Here is a 21,285-nt window from a genome sequence, read left to right as displayed (position 1 = left end):
GACCATAATGCCCTTATGAATATGAAAGGCCAATAATGCCCTTTTTGCTACCATGAGATCCAAACACCACCCATACAGCCAAACCCATTATAACTTGCTCACACCCCCAAACACTACATTGTCATCTCACACATTCTTAATGTCTATATATAAATTACACACATATATCGTCTTCCTTCACCGAATGTCTCTCACTATATATACATATTTACATCCATCCATCCTATTGTGTAGTTCTTGGCGGTTAAAAAAAAAAAAAAAAAAAAAAAAAAAAAAAAAAAAAACTCTGCAACTTATCTTAAACCAATCTCCACCACACATATAGATCATTAAACCCAATCTTTGTTTCAATTTTTTTTAGCTTTCTAGAATGTTTTCTTCCTTGTGGGTTTAAGGAATCTTCTGATGTGGGTATAAGAGTGGCCCAAAATCTAGTTTTTTAACACAAAGGTGGATTTTTGGAGGATTTCTGGTAAATATAGGAACTGAGCTAAAGGTAGATTTTAGAGTTGGATTTTGAAAAGGAAAACCCACTTCATTAGGTCTCATAACGAGAATGAGTTGTGATGAAATTAGGCACTGAGAGAGATGAATGATAAAATGTAAAAAACTTTCCTAAACTATTGACTCACTTGTAACAAACCCCCTTAAACTACAAAATTTTTTTAAAAAAACCCTGTTGAACTAAACATTTTTTGCAATTTGCCTCATTCGGCAATGTGCCGGTTGAAAATTTGTCATAAAAAAATCACATGCAGTCACTTGACACACTTTTTGAATTTATATGACCATAGTGCCCTTATGAATATGAAAGGCCAATAATGCCCTTTTTGCTACCATGAGATCCAAACACCACCCATACACCCAACCCATTATAACTCGCTCACACCCCCAAACACTACATTGTCGTCTCACATACTCTTACTGTCTATATATAAATTACACACATATATCGTCTTTCCTCACCGAACGTCTCTCACTATATATACATATTTATATCCATCCATCCATCCATCCATCCTCTTATGTAGTTCTTCGTGATTAAAAAAAAAAAAAAAAAAAAAACTCTGCAACTTATCTTAAACCAATCTCCACCGCACATATAGATCATGAAACCCAATCTTTGTTTCATATTTTTTTAGCTTTCCAGAATGTTTTCTTCTTTTGTGGGTTTAAGGTATCTTCTGATGTGGGTGTTGGGATTTATATGCCCTAACATAGCAAATTCCTATTTGGATTAAAGTGACATATGTTCTTAACATTTTTGAAATATTTATGTTTTATACAATTGGTGAATTCAATGTATTATATTTCGATTCATTATGGAATTGATAGTGTCTACTTAATCACAAAAGATATTTATATATGTATGTGATAACGATCAATACATGAATATAAATAATAATCATAAATAGTTCATAGTCGGTAATTATGGATGGACTCATTATTAATTAAGATTTGAATTGGATCCGCGTTAGGTTGAGATATATTGCGAGAGCCGTCGTATTCAATTGCTGCCTATCACTGTCATGGCATTTGACTCTTAAATATGAGAAAAATATAGACTCTTTTATTAATTAGTAATTATTTTGATTTGTTCGGCGGAATCTTCAAAATCTTTAGACCGGCACTTTGGGTAATTATGTAATTAATAATTAGAGGGTTATATTTTTAATATTTGCATTATTGCTACTTGTATTTATTTTGTATTGGTTATGGTTGATTACAAAGTAAATTCGAAGGCCTTTATATATTTTTAGACAAATTGATTTATTATGTATTTATTTATTTAAATTATTATTTTTGTCAAACAAATGTTTTATTGTGATCAAGCCGGAAATAATCAAAGGTACCAAAATAAATATATTAATTAAGTAGTCGGATTGATGGTTTTATTTATCCGATAACTAATTATGCATAGAGGGGTCAAAGTGCAACATTGACTTAGAGGTTATTTATTATTTAATTGGAGTTCAATTAATTTATTTTAGTGGAGTAGAAATTAATTTATGAATTAATTGAATTGAGTCCATGAATCGGGCCAATTATTAATTCAATGTAGCCAAGAAAATAATAAGCCCAAAGGATTATCACTCATAGCACAACTTGATATTGGAATCCTATTAAATTTGAAATATGTGAATTAGAGATTGAGAATGATTTATTATTTCTTTTCCTTATCTTTATGTTGTCTATATATATATATATATATATATATATATATATATATGGTTCATGTATATTTTATGAGAGACTTTTGGAAGAAATTTTTTTTTTTTTTCACTCTAGAATTTTAGGATTAGTGTTCTCATCTAATGGAAGCTCCCACAAGCTTAGTTTTTCAAGGTCATTCGTGGAGGCTATTCTTAAATACAAGATCATTACCAAGAAGATAGAGATCTAAGGACAAAATGATCTACAATAAGGGAGAACATTCACTTTATAGAAAGAGATTTAAGTTTTACTCAAACTTAATGTAAGTATTCAATTCCTTAATTGAATGATACATCAAACTTAATGTAAGTATTCAATTCCTTAATTAAATGATACATCATATTTTATTTTTGCAAAGAACTTGTCTATATATACATAAGCAATCAAGATTTATGTATGAAAATTCCGCAAATTATTTTTTTAAACTTGTAAGTTTCCCGATAGTGGGTATAAGAGTGGCCCAAAATCTAGTTTTTTTAACACAAAGGTGGATTTTTGGAGAATTTCTGTGATACTGAACCTGTGCTGATGACTGGTGTTGCAGGGCTTAACCGAAGTTGGCTTAACATCTTCTACAGCATCTCAATTTGTTTATTGCTGAAGGGTGCAGTTTCGGCTGTTGGTTGCTCATCTGTGGTGGGAACCGAGCTAACGGTAGATTTCAGAGTTGGATTTTGAGGGATTGTGGTGGTAAGTAATGGGCACAAGAGGAAAACCCACTTCATTAGGTCTCATAACGAGGATGAGTTGTGATGAAATTGGGCACCAGAGAGATGAATGAACCGGTATACCTAATTACCCATTGAAAAATAAATCCAGATGTTTTGACAGTGGCGACGCCCTCGACAACTTGATAACTCCATAATTCAATAAATACACGAATTGCTCCGGATTCGATTTTGCCTCATTCAATCCAAAATTTGATTGGGACGAATTGCTCATATGCCAGTAACTCTTGAATTGACGGCCATCACAACTTCGAGTAGTTCGGAGGAACAACCACCATCGAAGTCGCAGTCATTGAATGCTATATGGACTAAGAATTGTTGCTGGATAAAATGGTGTGGGCATAAAGTTTAGTGAGAGAGAATGGTGTGGGTGGCGTGTATATATAGAGCCTTCTCTTTATTACAACTTAAGTTAATAAAGCCTTGAAACCACGTCGTTTTTCTGACTTTCGATACCAGCTGGCGGGTAAACTGCAAAATAAAAAAAATAAAAAAATTAGTTCCGGGTTTCTTGTATTCAGTTTTTTTTTTTTTTTTTTTTTTTGAGAGGGGAAGAGGCATGCAATGGATGCTGCTGAAGCGACAGCGGTAGTGACGTCAATCTTCATATACCCGATCAAATCATGTCGTGGAATTTCTGTTTCTGTAGCGCCCCTTAGTTCCACTGGTAATTCATGACAGTAATTCATGATATGTTATGTTAGGGTTTTTATTATTTATTATTTGTTAATGCTTAAAATTGTACCTTTCTAGTTCTCCTGCTGTTGTTGCCGATGATAATCTTGTTTAACAATTGCAAAATTGAGTAGCACCGTCAATATATAGACTATTATGGTTCTACATGCTGCAAGCAATTAATTAACTCAATTTCTACCATTATGCTTGTGCTTGAATATACAGGATTTCGATGGGATCGAGAGTGGTTAGTTGTTAATTCCAAAGGTAGGGCATACACTCAAAGAGTCGAGCCAAAGCTTGCTCTAGTTGAAGTGGAGCTGCCGATTCAAGCTTTTGCTGAGGGTTGGGAGCCTACTAAGACCTCATATTTAGGTAAAAAAAACATCATTCTCGTATAAATTTCCACCTCTTTTTTTTTTTTTTTTCAAAATTTTGTTGTTATTTTTATTTTGCCTAAAAAAATATATAATATAGGGGCAAGTGCAAAAAAAACCCTATTAAATAATAAGTGCATATAAATCCTGTATTTTTAAAGTTCACCTTGATGGTTAATTTTGACTAATTTTTTTTATAAAAATCCCAAAACACCCTTAATATTAAACTTTCTTTCACACCCATTTAAATCTCACTATAAAAATACAAAATTGCCCTCACTCATATAATTATATTTTTACCTCACCACTGATATAAGTAACAAAAAATAAATAGAATTAAATATATCATATTATGTAATATTTAATATAACTATTCACCGCCATTACCATTACACAACCCACCTACCTCGCCATCTGTGAGGCCATACAATCTCGCCACAGCCACTACCACCAACCAGTCATACAAAAACAAGAAAGTGATTGATGGCTATGATATCAAAATTGGTCCTCAAATATAATCATGTGATTCTTTAAGGTAGTATGTGAGTGTGTATATTTATTTATTTATTTATTTTGCTAATTTGTTAGTTTTAGTGATATGCAAACTGAGATATACTGTGACCCATGAAATAGCCATTTTCTCATCCTTGCCCAATCCTTATCAATCAATATAGGATTGCCATATGATGACTTGAACATGCCCTCAGCCAGCCAAAGTAGTTGTCACCACCTTTATTTATTTATTTATTTATTTTTGATAAGTAAAATGTATTAGAAAGCGTTCAAGAGGGGAACGCATCCCAAGAATTGTTCAAAAACCAAGAACAAAATAAAGAAAGCCTAAGGATCCAAAAATCCCAAAAAGTCCAGAAGCTCCTCAACAGAGGAACAATCTCTCCCCGTACCCCAACAAAAAAGAGAACAAATAATAGAATACTTAAGAGCCCCAATGGATAACTCCTCCCCAATAAAGGATCTTCTATTGCGTTCTTTCCAGAGACACCACCAAATGCAAAGGGGAGTCGCCCTCCAGAAATCGCGAACTCGAGCCTCCACCCTTTGTCCCCTCCAGATATCAATAAGACCCCGTGAAGTCCGAGGCATAACCCATTGAACGCCAAAAAGACCCAACATAAGACTCCAACAGTCATGGGCCACTGCGCAGTGCAAGAGAAGGTGATCCACAGACTCTCTATCGGTCTTATACAGACAACACCGATTAACAATGACATGTCTCCTCTTCCTCAAATTGTTAAGAGTTAGGATCTTGCCCCAAGCAGCAGTCCAAGCCAAAAAAACCACCCTAAGAGGAGCCTTCGAATGCCAAACCGTCTTCCATGGATAAGAGGGGGTCTGAAAACCAGACAGACAAAAGAAGAAAGACCGGACCTGAAAAGTCCCCTGCGAAAAAGGCACCCAAGTCAAAAGGTCCGCCCCAGTACCAGCCACCTCCTGTCGATACAAAAGGTCCAAAAAGGCAGTGACATCATCCAGCTCCCAATCTTGAAAAGCTTACCGGAACCGAACATCCCATGAAAACCTACCGCTATCAAGGCTATAGCAGTCGGCAACCAAAGCATGGCAATCCACAGCAATCTTGAACAACGTTGGAAACTGACGACACAATGGACGCTCCTCGCACCAAGGATCCTCCCAAAACCAGACACTCTGACCTTCCCAGACTTTGAATCTAATATGCTTAGAAAACTCATCCCAACCCTTCCCAATGGATTGCCACACACCCACACCAATAGCCGATCTAGCCTGTCGAGCAGGCCAACCCCCTCTATCCTCCCCAATCCTACAAGCAACGATCTTCATCCAAAGTCTATGTCTTTCACTGCCAAACCTCCAAAGCCATTTACCAAGAAGGGCCTTGTTGAAGGGGGGCAACCTCCGAATCCCAAGGCCTCCTGACTTGAGAGGCTTACAGACCTTCTCCCACCGAACAAGATGATACTTAAACTCCTCCCCCCTACCGCCCCAAAGAAAATTACGTTGAATCATCTCAAGTCTCCTAACAACAGAGGAGGGAATCTGGAACAGAGAAAGGAAATAAGTTGGGAGGTTGGACAGGACACTCTTCACCAGCGTAACTTTTCCTCCCTTCGAAAGATATTGTTTTTTCCATCCAGCCAGCCTTCTCTCGAAGCGCTCAACAACCGGGTACCAACAACCCACCCTTCTTGAGGAGACCCTCAAGGGCAAACCCAGATAAGAAATAGGGAAGGAACTCGTCTTATATCCATGGACAGCTGCCAAGGAGTTCACCTCCTGAACCTCCCCCACAGGAACAAGCACACTTTTTCCCACGTTAATTCTCAAACCAGAAACAGCCTGAAAACAAACCAGGATACATCTCAGGTAATGCAATTGTGACTCCTTTGCCTCACAAAAAACCAACGTATCATCCGCAAACAACAAATGAGAAATCTCTAATTGATGAACTGCCTCATGACCAATCTTGAAGCCTCGAATAAGCCCCAAGGAAACAACCCTCCTCATCAGCCTGCTAAGAGCCTCCATAACAATAATAAACAAGAAGGGGGAGAGGAGGTCCCCTTGCCTCAAACCACGAGAGCTGCCAAAAAACCTGAAAGGGGAGCCATTAACCAGCATCGAAAATCTGACAGACGAAACACAAGTAACAATCCAATTCCTCCATCTCTCACTGAAACCATCCTTTCAAGCACATAGAACAAAAAGTTCCAGCAAACATGATCATAGGCTTTCTCGATGTCCAACTTACATAGAACTCCAGGAGCACCGCTACGAAGCCTAAAATCCACACATTCACTGGCAATGAGAACGGAATCCAGATTTTGTCTGCCCAATAAACGCATTTTGAGCCTCTGAAATGACTCCGTCTAAAACCCCCCTCAATCTTGAGGCCAAGACCTTGGCAATGAGCTTATACAAACACCCAATCAAGCTGATAGATCAAAAGTCCTTAATATCAGAAGCTCCACCCTTTTTAGGAATCAAAGCAATAAAAGAAGCATTCAGCGACTTTTCGAACTTTCCAGTGGCATGAAACTCATGAAAAGTGACCATAATCTCCTGTCTAACCACCTCCCAGCTTTCCAGGAGAAAACTCATAGTGAAGCCATCCGGGCCTAGAGCTTTACTGCCATTGCAACTTTTCAAAGCCTCTAGGACCTCCTCCTCCGTAAAGGATCTCTCCAACCCATCCCTATCCTCTACTGAAATAGAGTCAAAATGAAGCCCATCAAGCCTTGGCCTCCAGCGAAGAGGCTCAGTATATAGCCTCTGATAAAAAGAACAATGCTCCATGGTGTTGTGCTTAATAGCTTACTTAGATCCAGAGAATTTAAACTTCTAGAGTGCACACTTCAGTTTTGGGTCTTCCTATCATACAACATATAAGTTGCAGGTATAGTTGATTGAGTTAATCATATGCAAATGGCCTGTACTTCTTGATCATCGTCATTACTGCCGGATGAAGATCGATGCCTCTAATCTTGCTGCGGTGACGAGGACCAACGACTCTGCAACGAAAATTCTACCAAAGCACCACCACCATGAAAAATTCTACCCCCATTCCGCCATCACCAATACACCACCACCAACCCGGCCGCCATCGCTGCCACTACAGTCACACCACCACCACTACTCCTATCTCTCTAACACCCAAATAGACCAATTGATAATGAATGTGCATAATAAAACGTCATCAAACCACATAAGAAGATGAAAAATCATGTATTAGAACAAAATTGAGAAAGATAGGCAAAGCTTAGAAGAAATTTCGCTGATTAAATTATTTTACAAATCAAATTTAACCCAATATTCAAGTATGTGGGTGTGTGTGTGTATATATATATATATATAAATGTATAAAAATATACACACGTAACCCAACTCATCCAATTTTGCATTTTATTTTATTTTGGTTAAAGCTTTTACAATGAATTGAAGGCACCATCGTTGAGCAGAGCACCAAGATCAATCTCAACCACGACCCCAATTTACCATTCTTGATTTGAATCTTACAAACCCTAATCCAACCTGAAAACCTTCGACATTGGAGAGCTAAAAGAGAAAGGGTGGAAGTGGTGGGGACCGATGGGAGGAAAGAGAGGTGGTGGCTATGGTGGGTGGAGAGAGAGAGAGAGATGGGGGTGTGTGTGTAGGGAGAGAGAGGGAAATGGATGGGATTTACTTGGGTATCTTTTGGTAATTTCAGGATTAAAAAGCTATTATAAAATAAGAGATGATGCTATTCTATATATAAATAGTATACTATAAGGGTATTTTAGTCATTTCAATGTTCAATTAATCCCAAATTGTTGATTTGTCCTTATTTGCACAAAATGAAAAATGTAGGGGAGTTTTTTGAACAATAGGGGGGTATTTGCACATTTTGTATATAAGGAGGGTGTTTTTTGCACTTAACCCTATAATATATATATATATATATATATATATATATATATATATATATATTGGTAGGTGTTAGCATATATGATAGCCACGATTTATGAAATGACTTACCATATTAGCAGATATTTTTTTTTTTTTTGATAAGTAAGATTTTATAAAAAACGCTCTAAAAAGGGGAGCGAAACCCAACGGAACAAAAGGAACAAAAGGGCCAAAGGGCTCCTTAGACCTTCAGAGAGGCCAAAAAAACAATAATATCCTCCATAGATCTATAATCTCTCCCTGAAACTCAACAAAAAATAGTAGAAATAACAGAGAACTTAAGCAAAGAAACAGGCTTCTTTTTCCCGTCAAAATATCTCCTATTTCCCTCAAGCCAAATACACCACCAGATACAAAGCGGCGTAGCCCTCCAAGCATCCCTAATGCCAGCCCCAACAGAGACGCCTCTCCAAGCCTTAATCAACCCTCTAGAGGAAAAGGGCATGGCCCAGTGGACCCCAAATAAACGAAGCATCAGATCCCAACAATCTCTGGCCATGTTGCAATGTAACAGGAGGTGATCAACAGTCTCCTCATTACACAAACACATGTAACAGTGATTAACCACCATATTAGCAGTTATTTGACTTACCATATGCCATAGAATATGCTTCAGAATATGCTGTGATTTGATTTAGTTTTCTTTCTTGCAATATGAGTATGTGCTCTTTTTATCTATAAATACTAGAGTTATGAATGAGTGATTCATCTCATTCAAGCCTTTACACAATTCTCTCTTTCTTCTTTTTATATTTCTACTTGGTATCAGAGACAACACCTTTCCATACCTTTCAGCAGCCTTGCTACTTGTGTGACAACCACCTTAGGCTGTTTGTAACATCGTGTGATGTTGCCTACACATGTTTTTCTATGTTGCTGTTTTGTGATCGAAAATAGGTATTTTTAAATTTTATAATTTCTTTTTTACTCTTCTAGGGTTGGATAAATTGGGATAATTGGTCTCCAACACCTAGAAGGGCTTGGGTAAAAAAAAATTTAGTCAACAAAGAGGTTCCGGATATTAAGAAGGAGGCTGTCTGGCTATATGTAAGCGGGCAGCGCTCCTTAAAAAAGTATGTATTTGGATTTTTCGGGAATGGTCTGAGGAGATATTATTACTGTTTATGGTCTGAGGAGACCCTTTGATTTATTAACAAAATTAGTGGTGTTTTTGGAGTTTTTTTTATTGTCGTGCAATAGATTATGGTATCCTCAACTGTTAATTCTCTTGGCTCAAGTTATGTCGGTGGTGGTGCCATTTTTCCCACCAACTCATAAAAAAATCCAGGACTTCAAATCACCATAGTGAAGTTGGATAGTTCCAACTGTTTGATTTGGGCACAGTCTGCCAAGGTGTTCATTGGTGGCAAAGGCAAGATTGGCTATATTACTGGTTCTGAAAAAGAGCCAGCTGAGTCAGAGAAAGCATATCCACAGTGGTTTGCAGATAACGCTATGGTTATGTCTTGGCTAATCAATTCGATGCAATCAAACATAGCTGTTGGCTATATGTTTATGAAGACTACTAAGCAGATTTGGGATTCAGTTTAACGCACCTATTCTCAGAGGCAGAATAATGCACGGATTTTCCAGCTGGGGCGAGATATCACCAGGATTTCTTAGGGTGACGTGACAGTTTCAGGTTACATTGCTAAGCTTCGTGCTATTTGGGAGGAGATGTCATATTATGATTCCTTCCACTCTTGGAAGGATCCAGATGATGCAGTTTTATATGCAGGGATTGTGAAGAAGAATCGAGTGCTTCAGTTTCTTGCCGGGTTGAACGACGAGTTTGAGTATGCTCGTGTTCATTTATTGGGCTTATTTTCATTCCATATTCTTGGGGATGCATACTCTTATGTGTTGTCAGATGAGAGCCGTCGGACTCATCCACCGGTCCTTCTCTGGGACGACAACGTGGACGATGCGACCATTGCGGAAAAATTGGTCACATCAAATCTCATTGTTATACTTTACATGGACGCCTACTGCAACAGAAACAACAGTCTCAATCCTCTGCACATTCTGTTACAGAACCAGTCTTGTCATCAACTCCTGACAACTCTGTCTCTACATCTTCTGCCACAGTTACCTTGACTCAAGCTGATTTGGACAAGTTCAAACAATTCTTCAACCAAATGGAGGCATCATCTCAACTGACCTCCACTTCTGCTCACTCAGGTATTATTGCGTCTACACATAGCGTATTTACATCTTCGACACTATGGATCATTGATTTTGGTGCTTAAACAATATGATTGGTATGTCCGCATTCTTCCAATCTTATAGTATCTGCTCTGGCGATCGCAAGGTTCGCCTTGCGGATGGCTCTCCATCTTCCATTGCTAGGAAGGGTCATATATCAGTTACTCCTTCATTAACTTTGCCAGATACACTTCATGTTCCACAGTTGACTACAAATCTTATTTCTGTTAGTAGGGTTACCAAATAATTAAATTGTAATGTAACGTTCTTTCCCTCTCATTGTATTTTTCAGGATCTGGTGTTGAAACGGACGATTGGCAGTGGGCGTGAAGTGGACGGTTTATACCTGTTCAAACTCAATATGGTCGTAACTCAATATGGTCGTACCATTAAAAAATTCAGATCTGACTAGGGTACGGAGTACACTTATAGGGAGGTACAGCGGTTATGTACAGAATTTGGGATTGAGCATCAGATGGCTAATGTTAAAACTCCTCAACAGAATGGCAGTTCTGAGAGAGAGAATCGCCACATCCTTGACTTAGCTAGAGCAATCTGCATTGGCATGAATGTCCTCAATCATTTTGGGGAGATGCAGTTCTTACAGCTATTTACATCATTAATAGGAATCCTTCTAGGGTTTTTAACTTTTCAGCCCCACTCTCAATCTTACATCCTAATTCATCTCTTTTTTTGATTCCTCAGTGAGTCTTCGGGTGTGTGTGCTTTGTTTAGCAGTTGGGCAGACTCGTACAAAGCTTGACCCCAAAGCTTTGAAGTGTGTGTTTTTGGGCTATTCTCACTCTAAAAAAGGTTATAGGTGTTACCATCCTCCCAGTCGTCGGCGACTTATATCCATGGATGTTTCTTTCTTTGAGTATACACCATACTATAGTGGTTCAGTTGGTCCTCTAAGTGAATGGTTCCCATTGAATATAATTGATGATCACCTTCTTCCGTTTTCAACTCCTCTACCATTACTTGTTTTGTTTTCTATGATTCCTTCTTATGATACCCCTTCATCAGGGGGAATTGTTCCTTTTTCACAGGTTTATAGTCGGAGACAACAGGTACAAGCTTCTACTCCCACGATCGACGGCCTTATTCCTTTGGCACCAGCTCCGCCTTCTCAAGCTATTGTTTCACTTAATGATCACCCCATTGCTCTTCGAAAGGGTAAACTTTCTTGTAAATACCCTATTTCTAATTTTGTTTCTGATTGTGCTCTCTCACCCTCTTATCGGAGTTTTCTGGTTTCTGTTGCCTCGGTTCCTCTTCCTTCTAGTGTTGCAGATGCACTAGCACAACCAACCTCAATGGCGTGATGCTATGACGGAAGAACTACAAGCACTTGAGAAAAATCAGACTTGGGACATGGTTCCGCTTCCTATTTGACGAAAGGTTGTGGGTTGTCGTTGGGTGTTTACAATTAAGCATAATCCAGATGGGTTAGTTGCTCATTACAAGGCCCGGTTGGTTGCCTAGGGTTACGCTCAGACTTTTGGCATAGATTATCGGGAGACTTTTGCCTCTGTTGCCAAGATGAATACCATTCGTGTATTATTTTTCGTTGCTGCGATTCGATCTTGGCCTCTATTTTAGTTAGATGTCAAGAATGCCTTTCTTAATGGTGATTTGCACCTCCTCCAGGCTTTCGTTCTCCTGCTCATTCTGGTATGGTCTGTCGTCTTCATCGTTCTCTGTATGGCCTCAAGTAGTCTCCTCGAGCTTGGTCTGATTGCTTTGGCACTGCTATGCTCAAGTTTGGTTTCCATCAAAGTGCAGCTGATCATACCTTATTTTACATCATTCAGACGGTAAGACTGTTGCTCTCATTGTGTATGTCGATGATATTGTTCTTATCGGAGATGACACTAATGGAATTGCTGAGGTTAAGAGCTATCTTGGCCGTCAGTTTGAGATTAAGGATCTTGGTCCCCTACGGTACTTCTTCGACATTGAGGTGGCTCGCTCCTAGGCTGGCATTTTCATCTCTCAACGCAAGTATGTTCTTGACTTGCTTTCTGCTTCTGGTTAGCTTAGCGCTCATCCTGCTGATACTCCGATTGAGTAGAATCATCGGTTGGCTGATTCTGAGGGGGAGTTGTTGTCAGATGTTGGTCAGTATCAATGACTTGCGGGGAAGCTCATCTATTTATCCATGACTCCACCTGACATTGCTTATGCCGTAAGTGTTGTGAGTCAATTCATGCATTCTCCTCGTACCCTTCACCTTGATGCAGCTATTCGGATCCTTCATTACTTAAAAGGGTGTCCGGGCCGTGGTATTTTGTTTGCCAATCATGGCCACTTATGTGTTGAGGCTTGGATAGATGTTGATTATGCAGGTTCAGTTTTAGATAGGAGGTCACTTCGGGTTATTGTACCACAAATGGTGGTAACTTGGTTACTTAGCGTAGTAAGAAGCAGGATGTTGTCTCTCGATCTAGTGCTGAGGTAGAGTGGCTCTTGGGGTATGTGAGTTGCTATGGCTGAAAACCTTGATGACAGACTTGTGCCTTCCAGTGTCGGTTCCATTCTCACTCTACTGCGACAACAAATCTGCCATTAGCATAGCAGCAAATCCCGTTCAGCATGATAAGACTAAGCATATAGAGGTGGACCGTCACTTCATTCGAGAGAAGATCATCTCTGGTCAAATTTGCACTCCATTTGTCACAAGTTCTCAGCAGCTTGCAGACAAGATTGTGTTTGAGAATGCATTTTCCAAGTTGGGCGTTTCAGATATCCACGCACCAACTTGAGGGAGAATGTTAGCATATATGATAGCCACGAGTTATGGAATGACTTACCATATTAGCAGAGATTTGACTTACCATATGCTATAGAATATGCCATAGAATATGCTTTAGAATATGCTGTGATTTGATTTAGTTTCCTTTCTTGTAATATGAGCATGTGCTCTTTTTATCTATAAATACTAGAGTTGTGAATGAGTGATTGATCTCATTCAAGCCTTTACACAATTCTCTCCTTCTTCTTTTTATATTTCTACTGTAGGTGTAGTTCGAAGCCAAAAGATTGGTTTACTCTCAGAGCAAGTCAGAAAAATTACAGAGAGAAAAGAGAGTAAAAGAGACAGGGGAGAGAGTGAGAGCCAAAAAATGAGAAATTTGATTGGGCCTTGATGATAGCTCGCGTTAGGGCGCAGTGCTCTATTTATAGAGGTAGGGCACAATGCTCTATTTATAGAGGTAGGCACGTGCTAGTCACGAGAAAGTCATCATGCCTATTAACTAGGTCGCGTGTGATGTGTATGTTATCAATGATAAAAATCACTCACAATAGAACAAATTCTTGTAGGATAGGGCTATGTTGAGGGTGTCAAACCTTAAGGACCATGTTGGTATTGTTGAGTACGAAATTAATTCCAATTTGATTCAAGATAAGAAAATTTGTGGTGGTTTTTCTATTTCTAAATGCAATGAAAATAAAAACTGAAAATAAACTAAGTTAATGGAGAATAGATATAGAGAATTAAGGGACTTAGGGTATTGACTTCACCACTAGCCTTGTAAAATGGTCAATTGCTTCAATTATGGGGAAATTCATACTTTGCATAGTTGGGAACCAAGTGGCTACAAGCACACTTTAATTCAATTAAGAAGATATATGAATAAAAACTAAGCCATAACTCATCTTCAGTTGGCACGAATTGTCTACCAAACTACTCTAATCTATGGTGTAGTACACCAACTCGTCTTTCCTAAGCATGAATTATCAAAACATTCACTCACACATTCGTTAAGCACCATTGCATGATCACTACTTAAATCGTTAAGAGAAGCCCTTAGCCGACAATCTCTCACAATAAAATAAGTTTGAATTCAATTATAATAAAATCAATTCTAAGACAACAGATTAATTTCATTAAAATTGATTATAATCATTAAAGCCCAATTGCTTAGTACAACTAAGTCAATTGCTCATGACCATGTAATCAATATACATAATCCAGAAAAATTCCCAAAGTTAAGAACAATCAAACCATGCTACTCGGACTAGGGTTACATCAATTCCCTAAGGAATGCTTTAGCTACTCATGGAGAGGAAGGATGTCATCATTGTTGGTGTAAAAGTTCTTCTCCATGGACCGCCAATTGGAATATTCAATCTTCAAAACCCTTGTTCAAAATCATAAGAGAGAGAGAGAGAGAGCAATGTTACTTAATTACACAATAATCCTAACTACTATAGGTAATTACATAATGACCCAACATAAATATATATATACATAAACATTCTAACATTCCCCCTCAAGTTGGAGAATATATATCAAATAATCTCAGCTTGGAATAGATAGTCCTTAACCGGTTATGACCCAGTGCTTTGGTAAACATATCAGCTAGTTGATCTTCAGACTTCACAAATGGAGTAGAGATGATCCCACTTAATATTTTTTCTCGAATGAAGTGACAATTAACCTCAATATGTTTGGTCCTCTCATGAAACACAGGGTTTGATGCAATGTGAACAACTGCTTGATTATCACAAAACAATGGAGTATGAGCTTCAACTGTCAACCCAAGTTCTTTTAGAAAATGTTGTATCCATGTTAACTCACTAGTGGTATGGGCCATTGCCCTGTACTCAGCTTCAGCACTAGATCGAGCTACCACCGTTTGCTTTTTTTCTTTTCCATGTAACAAGATTTCCTCCTACAAATGTACAGTAGCCTGTAGTAGATCTCCTATCTGAAGGAGAACCAGCCCAGTCAGCATCTGTTAGACCTTTCACCCTGAGATGACCATTTGATTTGTATAGTAACCCAAAACCTAGAGCTTGCTTGAGATATCGGATAAACCGAAGAACAACAATCCAATGTGGCATTCTAGGAGCTCCTATGAACTGACTTACAACACTAACTGCATATAAAATATCAAGTCGAGTGATAGTGAGATAAATTAATTTCCCAATAAGGCGACGAAATCTGCCCGGGTCATTAAATAGATCACCCTCATCAGACACAAGTTTTGTATTTGAATCCATAGGAGCATCAACCGGATGACCACCTAACATACCTGTTACTTCTAGCAAGTCCAACACATATTTTCGTTGAGATAAACTTATACCCTCATTGGATCTAGCAACTTCAATACCCAAGAAGTACCTACGTTTACCCAAGTCTTTAGTGTGGAATCGATTTTGCAGGAACAACTTCAACTTAGCAATGCCTTCAAAATCATCACCTGTGATCACAATATCATCTACATACACTACAAGAAAAATGAAGCCAGCTTTAGTGCGCAGGTGAAATACCGAATGATTGGTCTGGCATCTGTTAAAACCAAATTCTAATGCCGCCTCAGAGAATTTTCCAAACCAAGCCCGTGGAGATTGTTTCAATCCATACAGGGCCTTTTTAAGGTGACAAACAGTGTAACGATACTCCCCCTGAGCAACAAACCCAAGTGGTTGCTCCATATAAACTTCTTCAACCAGGTCACCATGTAAGAAGGCATTTTTGACATCCAATTGAAACAACGGCTAGTTACAATTGGCAGCAATGGAAATAAGAACCCGAATAGAAGAAATCTTAGCAACAGGGGAAAAAGTCTCATCATAATCAACACCATAAGTCTGAGTGTACCCCTTTGTCACTAGACGAGCCTTCAACCGCTCAATAGACCCATCATGAAGGTATTTAACTGTGTAGACCCACTTACAACCAACTGTTTTGGAGCCCAAAGGTAAGGGAACAAGATCCCATGTTCGATTACAGTGAAGGGCATCCATTTCATCTACCATAGCTTGTCGCCAACTCGAATAAGAGAGAGCATCCTGCAAAGTCTTGGGAACAAAAGTAGCAGACACTTTGGATAAAAAAAACAAGATAAAGAGGATGAAATATGACGGTAGGAGACAAAGTTAGAAATGGGATGTGCAGTAACACATGACCGAATACCTTTACGGAGAGCAATAGGCAAATTATCAGGTAAAGGCGTCGGATCCGAAGACTCTGAAGGAGATGGAGGGAGCAAAGTAGGCGGTCGAGGTCGTCGAGTATAAACCTGCAATGGGACAACGGAGCGAGGAGGTGCGGAAGCAGGAAACGGAGAGGGAACAGTTGGTATAGGTGGCTCAGAAGTAATATCGAGAGGAGTAGTAGAATCAGAAAAATATGGGAGAGACTCAGAAAATGTGACATCAGCACTAGTGAAATAGTGTTGAAAATGAGGACTGTAACAACGATAGCCCTTCTGAGTGCGAGAATACCCACGAAAAACACACTTAGTGGCACGAGGGTCTAGTTTATTAAGACCGGGTCCAAGGTTACAGACATAACACACACATCTAAAGACCCGCGGAGTAAGATTAAACGATGCGGAGTCGGAAAATAGAACAGAATGAGGAGATTTACCTTTTAACACTGACGAGGGCATCCGATTAATAAGATGACATGCCGTAAGAATAGCATCACTCCAAAACCGTTTGTGAACATGTATATGAAATAAAAGGGCACGACAAACTTCCAGGAGATGACGATTTTTACGTTCAACTACTCCGTTTTGTTGCGGAGTATAAGTACAAGATAATTGATGAATGATGCCTTTAGCATGAAAATAAGTCTCAAAAGGGTCCGAGAAATATTCTTTCCCCTGCTGCTAAGATTTCTTCTATTCGGGTTGTTATTTCCATTGCTGCCAATTGTAACTGGCCGTTGTTTTAATTGGATGTCAAAAATGCCTTCTTACATGGTGACCTGGTTGAAGAAGTTTATATGGAGTAACCACCTGGGTTTGTTGCTCAAGGGGAGTATCGTCACACTGTTTGTCACCTTAAAAAGCCCTGTATGGATTGAAACAATCTCCACGGGCTTGGTTTGGAATATTCTCTGAGGCGGCATTAGAATTTGGTCTTAAAATATGCTAGACCGATCATTTGGTATTTCACCTACGCACTAAAGCTGGCTTCAGATCTGACAATGACGAATGAGGCTTCAAATCTGAGGACGACGATGACGAATGAGTCTCTCAACCTACCGGCGACCAAAACTTCCAGCAAAGACACCAACAACACACTCGCGATTCCGATCGCGATTCCAATCTCATACAAGAACAACACAATTGTCGTTTTCCACACCCAGATACCATGTTCAAATTCATGAGAGAGAGAGAAATTTGTATCTCTATACTGTATATTACCCTTAAGCCGAATGAGGCTTATATAAAGGAAAAGAGTTATAACCTAATTACACAATGTTACTTAATTACACAATAAATCCTAACTACTATGGGTAATTACATAATGACTTAACATAAATATATATATACATAAACATTCTAACAACCCTAAAAGCTGCCAAAACTCTCTTCTATCCTCCTCATCCTCTTCTGTTGGAAATCTCCTATATATATATATATATATATATATATATATATATATATATATATATATATATATATATATATATGTTGTAGGGTTTCCTCTCAAAGAAAGGAAATAGAAGAAGCCCGGTAAAAGAAAGAAGCCCAAACAGTTTTCTATATTTTTGTCAATTTGCAACGTTGTTTTGACCAATTTGGAGTACGAATCTCGAAACTACTATTAGACACAAAAACAACGGGCTTCAAGTCTTCTTTTCAGAGCCCTTGAGTTTTCCCAATTCCGAGTTTTGGGTAAAACGTTATGTCCAAAATACTGAAGTGGGTCTAGAGTGTCCTGCTCAAGTAGTTTCCTTATTGGAATAGGAAACCTCCTTTTCTTCATATAATGACCCAAAAACGCCTATTTCTTGTTGAAAACTCCTTTTAAAGTCTTCTAGAATTATCCTTGAAGATCTTGGCCATTGGATCACCTTGGATAGTCTAGCTCTTGCGGTTTCCATCCGTTGATTGAACTCAAAGACCCTAAAAGTAATGGAATTGACTCAATTTTTGGAGATTGCCTAAAAATGACAAAAATCAATAAAATAACATAAGTACTACTACTATGTAATCATCACTAAGGAGTTATAACATGCAAGTTTAAGGGCTTAAATGTGCAACTTTTAGCACTTATCACACCCCCAAACTTACATATTACTAGTCCCTTAGCAATACAAACCCTAAAAAAAAATAAAAAATAAAAAAGAACTAAACTAATTCATCTTTCGTGGAAGAATCGATTGCATTTAACATATGCAACAAGCCTTTAAACCCCTACGTTACCTTTAGTGGACGAGTTATAGTCTCGTGAGGGTTTACAGAGATGATACCCACAAATATCCAAAATTTGTGCATTTAACGCATTTAGCTCATTCATAACCTGTTTAGCATAACAAAGTATCCCAACAATCATTAAACAAAGAATTACAACAAATATGTAAATTATGCACATTCAGAAATAACTTCGAACCCTCAACATCATGCACAACAATTATGGTCCCCAATTGAAGTTCAAATCCACATATCAAATAATTTCGAACTCTAGCATTCTTATAAAAGTGAACTTACATCCATCTATGTTGCTCACCATCCATGCTCATGTTTATTCCATAACATTCCTTATTTTGCTAGCAAATTTTTCAAATTTTGATTCTCAAGACATAAATAACAATTCTAACGTGTGTGCATTTATTTCAATTTATATATATATTTTTTCACCTTTTTTTTAATTTTTTTTTTAATTTTGTTTTTAATTTTTAATTTTTATTTTTTATTTATTTATTTTTTTATCAATAAGAGCTTTCTAGAAAACTCATGTAGCAAGCTTTTGGCCAATGATTCCCAAACCGGCCGATTTTACGGCATTAGGTGTTAAGACACCCCAGAGGACTTAATCACTCGAGTTAACTAGGGTACAAATCCAAACTAACTCTTCAACCTCTACTTTTCTAAGTTTTCCACCTTTTTACGTGAATCCTCAATGCTTAACTGGTGTTGCCTATGTAAAACAGACGGAGAGTCCGTGGACCACATTCTTATGCATTGTCCTGTCGCGTCTGATTGTTGGAATCTCATATTCAGTATTTTTGGCGTTCAATGGGTAATGCCTAAGCACTCTATTCAATTAATTAACACTTGGAGAAGATGCCCAGGTTATGCTCGTGATTTTTGGAGGATCATCCCACACTGTGTTTGGTGGTGTATTTGAAGAGAGAGAAATAACAAAAATTTTGAAGGAAATGAATCATCTCTTGAAAACTTAAAATCTCATCTTCTTCGTTCTCTTTTCTGTTACGTAAGAGGCAGTGCTTACTCCTCGATTGGTGACTAATTTGATCTATTGGACTCTGTTGATCCTTAGGTCTTTCGTTTTTGTGTATTAGGAATGCATTCCCCTTTTGAACGCTTTTCTAATATATTTTTTACTTATCAAAAAAAAAAAAAAGAAAAAAAAAAGGGTCTACTTTTGCATACATTCCTATCATTATGCCACAATCATCAAAATTTTCAAACCTACCAACTCATCTCAGTCAATTACAAAATATAATGAGATATCAAGTTTATACTCCACATAATATGTGCAAGTGTGCTCATGTGCAACGTGAAGTACTCTAGAAGTCAGAAATCATGAAAATATGGAAAGACGAATAATGTGGACCACTTATGCTGACACGATGTCAAAAAATTTCAATTTATCCCCAAAATAACATTAATTCCACATACATGATATGTTAATACATTAAAAACTGCTTTGTGACACGATGTCATAAAATCGTTGCTAACACCAAATGCTCTCAACTCTAGCATTCAAAAACTGCAATTTTTTTTTTTTTTTTTTCAAAAAATGTGGAATTAATTAACAAACTTGCAATTATATTGCCCAACCCCCAAACTTGAACTGCACATTGTCCTCAATGTGCAATGAGAACAAAAATAGAAGAAGGGTTAGAACAATATTACTATAGAAATGATGAATGTCAAAAGCAAACTGTCCAAAGCATAGGCAATTATCAAGCAAGGTGGTACCCCCACACTTGAATGCAAAAACCTGTCAATGAAAGCAACTAAACACCACCACGTGAGAGTGAACAAGTCCCTAAAGGGTATGAAATAATAAACACACTATATATATATATATATATATATATATATTAAAACCTATGAAATCTACAATTACAAATAAGACGCAATGTATCCCATGGGTGCTAAGTTTAACGTCTCTAGCAAGACGGAATGTCACTCGCTAGCCCGTATCTAACAACTCGACTACCTCCTTCATCTCGTGCACCTAAATTCTTGCACTTAAAAACAAAAATAAATCAATAGAATATTATATACCAGACCTAAACTAACAATCAAACTAGAACTAATCTTTAACCTAACAATAACCGTTACACAGTCGCCGACAACGACGCCAAAAATTGATGTGTATGTTATCGATGATAAAAACCACTCGCAATAGAACTAATCCTTGTAGGATAGGGCTATGTTGAGGGTGTCGAACCTCAAGGACCGTATTGGTATTGTTAAGTATGAAATTCATTCCAATTTGATTCAAGATAAGAGAATTTGTGTTGTTTTTTCTATTTCTAAATGCAACGAAAATAAAAACTGAAAATAAACTAAGTTAATGGAGAATAGATATTAAGAAATAAGGGACTTAGGGTATTGACTTCACCACTAGCCTCGTAAAATGGTTAATTGCTTCAACTATGGGGAAATTCATACTTTGCATATTAGGGAACCAAGTGG

General features: G+C 37.9%; 1 protein-coding gene across 2 annotated transcripts in view; it reads left to right on the top strand.

Annotated features, from left to right (window-relative positions):
• Window positions 1-3,451: 3,451 nt before the first annotated feature.
• LOC132268865 (uncharacterized) overlaps window positions 3,452-21,285 on the top strand; it is a 28,441-nt gene continuing 10,607 nt past the window's right edge. Inside the window, exons 1-2 of one of the 2 annotated variants that reach the window (XM_059769759.1) lie at window positions 3,452-3,609; window positions 3,843-3,992. In XM_059769759.1, the coding sequence (XP_059625742.1) occupies window positions 3,507-3,609; window positions 3,843-3,992 (253 nt within the window). In that variant the 5' untranslated portion in view covers window positions 3,452-3,506. The remainder of the gene's footprint in view (window positions 3,610-3,842; window positions 3,993-21,285) is intronic. The other variant, XM_059769751.1, reaches the window with a different exon arrangement.

The sequence above is a fragment of the Cornus florida genome, unplaced genomic scaffold, assembly GCF_030987335.1.
Source record: "Cornus florida cultivar Cherokee Brave unplaced genomic scaffold, ASM3098733v1 CherokeeBrave_3.0.0_Hap2_Chr01, whole genome shotgun sequence".
In the NCBI taxonomy this organism is placed as follows: Eukaryota; Viridiplantae; Streptophyta; class Magnoliopsida; order Cornales; family Cornaceae; genus Cornus; species Cornus florida.
The sequence above is the reverse complement of the archived record's forward strand: the minus strand, read 5'-3'. Positions and strand labels throughout refer to the sequence as shown.